General features: G+C 41.0%; 1 protein-coding gene across 1 annotated transcript; it reads right to left on the bottom strand.

Moving 5' to 3' along the window:
- Positions 1-51: 51 nt before the first annotated feature.
- On the bottom strand, positions 52-5,378 carry foxn4 (forkhead box N4; the record flags this gene model as incomplete). The annotated part of the gene is made up of 9 exons (XM_079250655.1): positions 52-302; positions 899-1,291; positions 1,378-1,585; positions 1,672-1,768; positions 1,858-1,985; positions 2,077-2,187; positions 2,279-2,391; positions 2,918-3,084; positions 5,299-5,378. The coding sequence occupies 9 exons, from the start codon at positions 5,376-5,378 to the stop codon at positions 52-54; spliced, it is 1,548 nt and encodes a 515-aa protein (XP_079106781.1).
- Between the last annotated feature and the right edge of the window lie 4,055 nt (positions 5,379-9,433).

Below are 9,433 nucleotides of genomic sequence, written 5' to 3'. Positions count from 1 at the left end.
CAAACTGCAGAATAAATCATGTTGCATCTGTTCAGAAGTATTTCAGCTCCTTTAAAGCAGAGCAATGGGCTTGTTGTTGGTTGGGGCACCCATGTACTGAGAAGACAGGGCATCCTGGGAAGTGTAGGTGGTGTAGAGCCCAGTTACTTGCACATCTGACAGTGGTAGGTTGGCTTCGCTGGAGGCTGGAGGGAGGCTTGCTGTACCCAAGTCGCAGTCTGATAGTCGGAGGGGTGAGTTACTGAAGGTACCCAAGGCATCCAGGTTAAAGCTGTCGTCCTTCATTTCTTCCCAGAGGTTACCTGAGCAAATGGACGAGGAAGTTACTGCATTAATGCAACACTAATCTTATTGCATCTTTTTCACACTGTACTTCGAAATGGGACTGTAACTTGTTCGTTCCATCAGAAGCTTGTGAGGCATGGAGGCTGATTGGGTGGGTCACAGCTGATGTGAATGAGGTGTAGAAATGTTGTTAGTGTGAGCCAGAGAAGAAGCTGGTATGGCAGAGTTTGCTGCTCTTGGCGCTAACATTGTTTTCATGCATTTTATTCCAAACCCTGGCATGCTTGTACACTGATGTGGCACCTCTGACAGGTAAAAGCAAACAATAGCAGCATAATGGGGTCAACAGAACACAAACTGCAACAAAAAGGGCTTTTATTAGAGATGGAACAAATTTGCCAAAAGGCAGGCCTTCTTCAAATGTGTTGCCTGTGATGTTAGAAAAACTACAGCGATAAATCAGCATTTTTTTCATCCCAATAATTTAATCCTGTTGTTGTGGAGTTTAGGCTTCTGAGGTCTGCAGACGTTTCACAATTCCTAAAAGTAACATAACACACTGGGAGATTTATTTATTTAACTCCAATATGACATTTATGAAAACCGTGTTTACCTTGAAGGGCAAAGTCCATGATGCTAGGATCCAGTGCATCCACCTCTGTGTGTGTGTCACCATGCATGCTGTAAAAATCTTCAGGTGGCTTGCTGGACGGCTGGGTGAGTGGACTGTGGGAAAGGTCAGGTACTGTGTGGAGGGGTGGTGTCTGGGCCGGAGCAGGAGACATGGGGGCCAGTCGAGCTTGAGCCTGAAACTGAGCTTGAAGTTGGTGGTGTTGGTGCATGGGTAAACATGGCAAGGACAGCGTGACTATAGGTTGAGGCTGCATCTGGGTCTGGACCGGCAGCGGAAGGCCAGTTGGACATCCTGCTAGTCGGGTCATTCCCGGCTCTAAAGCCTTTCGCCTACAGTTCTCTGGGCGGTCTGTGATCAGTTTGTCCAACTCATCTGCAGGGAAGCAAGACAGACTGTCAGACTGTGCAGCACAAAACATGCTGTTTGAGCTTTTACATTTAACAAAATGCACTTCTGACCAGGGTTTGCCATGCTACGCCGAATTGCTGGGAGGTCTTTGCGTTTCCACTTCTGCATCTCTTCCTCCATCTTGTCAATCTTGGCAGGGTTCAGTGCCCACAAACAGCCCTTACGGGATGAGTTACTTGTCTTGTTCTCCACCTTCTCAAAGCATTTGTTTAAGGAAAGGTTGTGTCTGACAGAATTCTTCCATCCATCAGGTGCAGTCTGTAGGCAAAATAGTAGTAAATGATTAGTTGCATTCTTTGTCTACATGTACCTTCTCTTTTGTTTTTAGTATAGGAGTATAATACCTTGAAATATGGAAAATGTTCCTTCATAAAGCTATAGATCTCACTGACTGGGAGGCTGCCGGTTTTGCTGTTCTTCAGAGCCATGGCAATTAAGCAGCTAGGGGTGCAAAAAGCCAAACAAATGTAAAACAATTCACGGCAGATGTAATTTAATGAAGAAGCCATTACAGACATCTATACACCCACCTGTAGGAGTAGATTGGCTTGGGAAAAGACTTGGGCTGCAACTCCTGTTCTTGTGGAGCCAGGCGAGGTTGTGTGAATAGACTTTGGTTGTTGAATGACACATTGCTATAAAGCCCACTAGCTGAGCACTAAGAGACATAGGAAAGAAAAATTAAGACCTTATTCCTAACCAATTCTCTACTGATAAAATCTTTATTGTCTTTTCTATGAACACACAACCTGTTGTCCAGTTTGGGATAGAGAGTACACCTGCTGGGGTGCAGGCTGATAGACTGAGGTAGGGCACTGATACCCCGGGGACGGCAGCCCATTCATTGAGAATGGAGACATCTGTGAAACAAGTGCAGGGATGTGTCACTTCTTGTTGAAGACCATCAAAAACAGAAGATTATTTTCTTCATGCTGCGTTGTGCAAACTCACACTTCCACTGTGGGTGTTGATGATACTGATTCCCAAAGGGCTGTGCTGCATGTTACTCTGGAGGTGCAGCATGGAGCCCTGACTCACTGGTATTGTCATGCTGCTCAGCTGAGCTGGAAAAGGCCACAACATAAACATTAGGATAAAATTATTTGATATTTATGTATCTGAGTGTTTGTGTAGAGTAAAGATGATGACAAGTCCATTTCTTCAATAAAATCTGTTAGGTGATACTTGTTGCATCAAGGGGAAAGAAAAACAAAAAACACAAAAGAAATTCAGAAATAGTTTTTCTAATCAGAGCCAAATAAAGCTTTTTTAGTAATTAGACTTTAGATAGAGTTGCAGATCTATATATCTTAATATTAAGGTAAACAAGAGCAAAAAAACTCAAATCTTACTAAAACTATCAAAATAGATTATTCTCTGATACTAATTATCCCAGTCCACAACAATTCCCATAAGCAAACAAAAAACAACACAAGAACAAAACAAGGATTGTAATTTTATAGACTCATATGTCGGGATATTTCTCCTAAACTGTTTCTGTTGACCAACTGAATCAAGGAGAATATAATGGTCATGTTTTATCCAATCAGAGAGCGTTTCTGATATTTGAATGTTGCGGTGTCCCCTCACCTGTCTGTTGCTCCAGCAAGCTGCCCTGGGAGGGCCCGTTACTATGGCCTCTGCTATCAGCCATCTGCTGTAGCCGGGGCACATCCACAGAGGTGAGCCATGACAGAGACTGCAGGTCCCCAGGGAGGTCCTCCACCCTCAGCTGGGAGGGGTCTGTGGTCAGAAGCCTTCAATAAAGGAAGGGTTGTGGGGTTAACTCGGCTGTCAGCTCAGACTCACATGGATCACAAGAGGAATTTTAAATCTGAATTCTGTATGGAACATTTTATCCCTCATAGACAAAACCATCTTAAGGAGTCTAAATGAGAGGAGATGTAGATAAAAATCTGCCGGGTGACGCTATGCATTAGCAATCAAGGATTTAGCTTAAGAAGATTAACCAAAAGTGTTATTTGGCAGTGACAGTTCTGATCAACAATAAGGCAGTTAAAATAAGCTCAGAGTAAATCATTTTTTTGGGAAAGTTTTGTGTGAGTGTTTGGTTTTTTTTTGGCACATTTATTGATCTTTTTCTACTTTGTTGCAACAACAAAAAAAACAATAATATCAAATACATTTCAAAATTGAATATTTTCAATTAAAATTATGCCATTGATATGATTCATTTTTTAAAAATACAATGATTGCCCGTGGGTACCAATCAACATCTAGTTATTATGTCTTTTAAATGGCAAGCCTTCAACAGAAAGAAAGAAAAGAGAGGAATCCTCTTGAATCCTCTCCAGTCTTCTCTAAACACCAAGGGTTCATAATTGGGGTTGCTATGACAACAATACAATTCACTTACTTAGTCGGTCTGTGGACAGTGGAGAAGCATGACCCCCCCCCCCCCCCCCCCCCCCCCCCCCATTCCCGCTTCAGACATACACCAAATCTTCTGATAAAAAAAAAAAAAAGAAAAAAATCAACCCTGTGTCAGGTGACTACAGTCTCGCCTTACTCATTGGCTGAATCATAAGTAAACAACACATGAGATCGTTTGAAACATGGGACAGCAGCACATGTTGCCTGAAACAGTTGGCCTCGTCTATTGAAAAATGATCACCTATTGTGTCCCAAACGACAAATCTGCCCAGTGGCACGTGTCCCTATTGTCTTCCCGCAGACCCTTCCTTGATTGTTTCTGTCATTTCTTTTCTTTACCCGGCCCTTGCATTAATCTGTTGGAATGACAGCCCTCACATAAGAGGGACAAATAGGATGCCATCTGCTTCCCTGTCCCTTTCCAGCCTCCATCCTCATGGCCCCCAACCCCCACCACGATACACCCCCCAGTTTCCACTAAACGGAGAGCTCAACGGAGCCTCAGGCGAAGAGGGGGTGTGAATGTAGTTTGAGGTCAGGGTTCTGTGTTGGCTGTCTGATTAAGTGACTTCATTGCAGCCAGGAATCAGCAGCCCACATCCTCAAACATCTTGAAAACAAATCACAACATTGCTGCTGGCGCTTGCATCTTTTGTAGTTTGTGTACCTAATATCAAGCCTAAAGAAGAGGAGAAAATGACTCCTCATCTGATCTGTTTTATATTATACTGTTTGCTGTGAGCTTTCTTTCACTTCAGACTAAAGAAGTTAGGGCCAAATGTGACATTGTTAGTTTTTATCATTCATATCATAATGTTTAGTGACTTCATGAATACTCTATAACCCTAAAATGATACAAATGCAGCAACCGCTTTATTTTCATTTCCTATGCAAATGCACAATAAGAAAATTGAGTGAAGATTTTAATCATTTATAATAACTAATATACTGTTAAAAAATCTTTAATCGATGACACATTAGAAGATTTCCACCTCCCCTTCTCTCTCACTAGCAGAGCATGGAAATTGCTCACTGATGCAAAACATGTTAAGCTGGTGTCTCCATGTATCATTCAACCCTTTCCAGGAGTTCAACAACACTAAATATCGTGCCCCCTCCCTTCTTCCCTCCCCCCTTTTCTAATTGGGAACCACTTGTGCACATTGGTGACCCAGAGCGCCCTGTCTCCCCCTGTGCTGGTCAGCCAAGAAGCTCAGGCTCTCCGTGCGCCAACAGCAGGAGTGTAAACAGAGCTGATGGTTTCTGACAGATCCATTCAGACTGAAAATCATTTATTCTTCGGGATTTTCTCTCCTTTTTCATGCAACCCCCCCATACACAAAAAAGCTGCCCATCTACCATAAGATTAAACATAGTGGAGGAGACAGTTTGCGCCTCAGCCTTTTAGTAAAACCTCTTCAAGGTTTTGATAAAACAAATAAAAAATATGCTTTCTTCTCATTTAATTCTCTTGGATTTGAGCATTCTGGGCTTCATGTGATAAATAAACAAGACTTTGGTTTTGGTAAAAGAAAATTAATTTTTCATGATGGATTTAAAGAAAGTAAAAGTCCTACCTGTAGTCCTGCGGTGACGGATGATGCCCAGCATTCTCAATTATTCCTGACATCCTGGAAGTTAATCCACCCTCTATCATTTCCTGGGATATGTAGTATCCTTTATTGTACACAGAAGCACATAAGCCTTTATGTTTGAGGTGAATCTTTCAACTAAAATAAAGAAGCTATACAAAAATAATTTGACTATCTGGAAAACACTACTTTAAATTATGTCACCTTTAAGTAAATAGACATGATGGACCAACACAAAATACAGAAATGTTTCCCAATAATAAAAAACATAAAATTAACCATAAATGTAAAGGTTTTGTGCACTCATTTCCTGGTTGGCCATTGTTGCTGCTCAGTCCTATTTTACAGCTTTTTTGCTTTTTGATTCCAAATTGATTAAATTCTATTGTAAAATACATAATATATCATGAGCATTAATTAAACATAAAACAGCTTTTCCTGAAAATGCCTTCATAATAGTTTCGGCCACATTTTCATATATCACATCTAAATATCAAAAAACGAAGTCTGACCACAGAGATATAGTCATCAAAAGTCTTAAATGAAGGTACAACTTGTTAAGCAAAACTAACTCTCTGATCAAGACTGTGAACAACAATAACAATAAAACCTGTTGTAGTGATCATATTGATGATAATTAATCACCTGTTTTGGTTGATATTGAAGAAGTGAGAGCAGGTCGGGATCCCCTCTACTGTATTCCACTGTGTTGCACTTGATTCTCCCAAAAAACCGTTTTTAAATTTCCCTCTCTGGAGCGCTCCAGCGCTTTGACATGCGCAGTAGAGACCCCTCAGCAGAGCTCCGTGTTGCTCGGGGGGCAGGAGGATCCCATGAGTTTGACAGCTGTTGGTAATGTAGCGCCTGTCAACAGTCCCGGCCACATCCAGTTCTTCAACAGCAATCTCTGAAACAGTAAAGCTGAGCTTTTATTTTCTCAACTTTTTGGAGCGGACTGTGCGCGCTCTTGGCGAGCCTCTTCGCGTGCATCCACAGCAGACAAACATACGGTTGCTGCATTTAAAGTCAGGCCATGCTCCATCCAGAAACCACAGTCTGAGCACTGTATTTTTATTGTTTTGTTTGTTTTTTTTGTTAAGGATGAGTCCACAAGCTATATCTCACAGAGTCCTAGTTTGTCTTAGGTCCTGTGAGCGCCTGCAGCTCCGGGTCAGGTGCACCTCCAGGGTCTCAATAAGAGACTAAATACATAACTTAGAATAAATTCTGTTTAGGTTAAAGTAATTCTGTGGCAAAAAAAAAAAAAGTTGTATTCAAAATATCACTAATCCGGACAAAACGCAGCAGAGGAAAAAAAAAACAAAAAAACAAACAAAAAAAAACAACAACATACAATGGAGTTTTAGAAGAAAAAGAATTAAATGTCCGTGTTGTCCCTCCTGTCGTCCTGCAAGGTTATTCACAGAGACTCCCTGGTTCAGGTCTGAGACGTTGTGAGTGCAACTTGTTGTGGCATCTATGTATATGAGTGTGAACTTTTTTTTTCTTGAGGAAGTGCTTGTAGATAATTTGCTTCCCGCTGCAGAGGCCGCGTCCTGCTCCCCTCAGCAGCGAGAGAGGGAGGCGGGCGGAGGGAGGGCAGGGGGCCGGGTGGGCTTCAGCAGGAGGCGGCAAAAGCTCACACTTGTCTGAAAAACAGGTTCCCAGGGGGGCAAAAATACAAAGTTGTATTTCTATTTTTTTTTCTTTAATATGTGACTAAATACCTTAACCCCCCCACCCCCTCGTGCCACCACACACACACGCACACACACACACACACACACACACACACACACACACACACACACACACACACACACACACACACACACACACACACACCATCCTCTTTTTTTTTATTCCAAGATTTAATGGAACAACAAATGGGTCAGATGTCTCAGTCATGGGGAATATTCTTGACCCAAAAAGACTCCTTGTTGTAAAATTGAAAAATGGTTCCTGGGTCTAATATTTTAAATGTGTCAGAATTTTGCAAAAGAAAGAGCTGAATGTTCTTTATCAGATCCATGAGAAGATATGGTGGGACAGCTTTTGGAACAGAAACTAAATAATCTACATGTTGAGTCGTTTAAAACGACCAGGCAAAAGATGCAAAACCAGTTTGAAGTTAAACTCTATCTGGAAATGAAGGGAGACTGTATTATCAGCACTATCAGCCCCATGGGACCCTACAGATGGTAAATCGGTCCGTCACAATAGACACAATCAATGATTACATGCATGAACGTAACGGACAAAAACAAGACCATCCTCAAAAAGTGGAACCTTTAGGTCCTAAAGCCCGCGGGATTAGGATCTGGAAACAGGTTGAACACTGTAGGATTTAGTGCTAAATTATGTTAAAAACCTGGTTTGGGGACTGGTCAGCATGATAATGATGGTTGGGATAGTGGTGATAGGATTAAGTTGATCGTCTGACCCTCGCAACCAGTGGTCAAAAGTAGGACCATGACACAACAACAGATGGGGGACTTTATAACAGAAACCCCTTAATACAGTTGAATTGATTTGTTGATAAGTAGACAACCTGTCTAATCCTTAGTTAGAAATTATATAATCTGTTAATTAATTCAGATATTTTCTAAAGTGTCAGAAGATGCACATTTTAAATAATCTTACATTCTCAAATGCGAGAATTTCGATGTTTGTTTGGGATTGCTTTCTAGATTTGGGATCAAACAAACACTGTATTTCTTTATATTTTATTGATTGCCTGAGAAAACAAACTGGCCAATGCTAAATTAAGATAACAACCAAAACTTAAATCTTTTTATGGTGTAAAACTACTTAAAAGCACTGAAGAAAATGTGACTATGGTCAACATGCACCAACTGTAGTTGCAAATAAGTATAATTTCTTTCATCTCCTGGGGGAGATGAAAGAAATGATACTTACTCATCTTACAATAAAATGATTTTACTTAAGTCTCTCTGACTTAAGTAGGTTTCTTAGTGAAAAATACATTTTTAAAAATTGGTATCATTTTTGCAAATCATTTTGTCCATTTTTTTTTTTAAATTTCTGTTTATGTTACTTATTTATCTTTGCTGTTTCAATCCTCCAAATTATAATTATAAGGCTGGATTTGTGGAACTGCTATGTTAAAGAACAGCATATTGGTCAACTTTTCCCTTATTTACTCAACTATGCAGCAGAGCCTGTCTGGTACTGCCACTTTTGGCCTGGGGAGGGAGATGGAGGATTTGAGTGGGTGGAACCCCAGCAGAAATGGCTTCCAGAAGGAGATTGTACAGGGCCTTTGGCACCTTGCTGCACACAGTCACTGACTATGACTGACTGAGACGGTTCTCTACCTGCAGACATGCACCAACAAAGGGACTGACTGAAGGTTCTGGTAAAGTTGCCTGTGATGATCAGAGAACATTGCCTGGACTGTTGAGATAAAAACTTTAAAATGTTTGCTGAAGGATGCAACGAATCTTCTGAAAACCTTCCCCAAATCACTGTTTCCCTTTATGTTCTCACCATCCACCACAACTGCTGCTGGAGAAAATCACTCTTCCCAGATTGAAGATCATATTCGAGCCTTCCTTAACTCTGTCTAAATTCAAGTTTTCCTCACTTATGAGGACAAATATACAGTAAAAACAATACATTCATTCTCTTAATGGTTATTTTTTTGACTAGTCTGTACAGCTCTCATTGTCACAACAGGTCTGACTGACCAAATGCTGTGACCCGTTCCTGATGGTGTCTTTGAGCTCTTCCCCATCATCATTCATTCTGTCCAGGCTATTCAGCTCTGCATCACTCGTCAGTGTTTTGCATCCAGCTCAGTTAAGTGAATAAAAATGACAAATTTAATTCCCAAAGCCTGACAGGGCACACCACAGCACAACGGCTGTAATGATGCTGAAGTTAACTTCTGGTTCGTAGCTCTGAGATGTATAAAGGGTGATTCCACTGCTTTCTTGGAGACCTTTGCAACAGTAGGTCCTGAAAAAAAATTGTATACTGTATGATGTATTTCTCTTCATCACAGTAAATATATACTTTCTGCTTTCTCTTGTGTTACTAGGTGTAGATGTGAAGGTTTGGTAAAATGGCAGCTGAATAAAAATAATGTGGTTCCAAT

This window comes from Telmatherina bonti, assembly GCF_933228915.1.
Source record: "Telmatherina bonti genome assembly, chromosome: 13".
Taxonomy (NCBI): domain Eukaryota; kingdom Metazoa; phylum Chordata; class Actinopteri; order Atheriniformes; family Telmatherinidae; genus Telmatherina; species Telmatherina bonti.
This window is presented reverse-complemented; position numbering and strand designations above follow the sequence as displayed.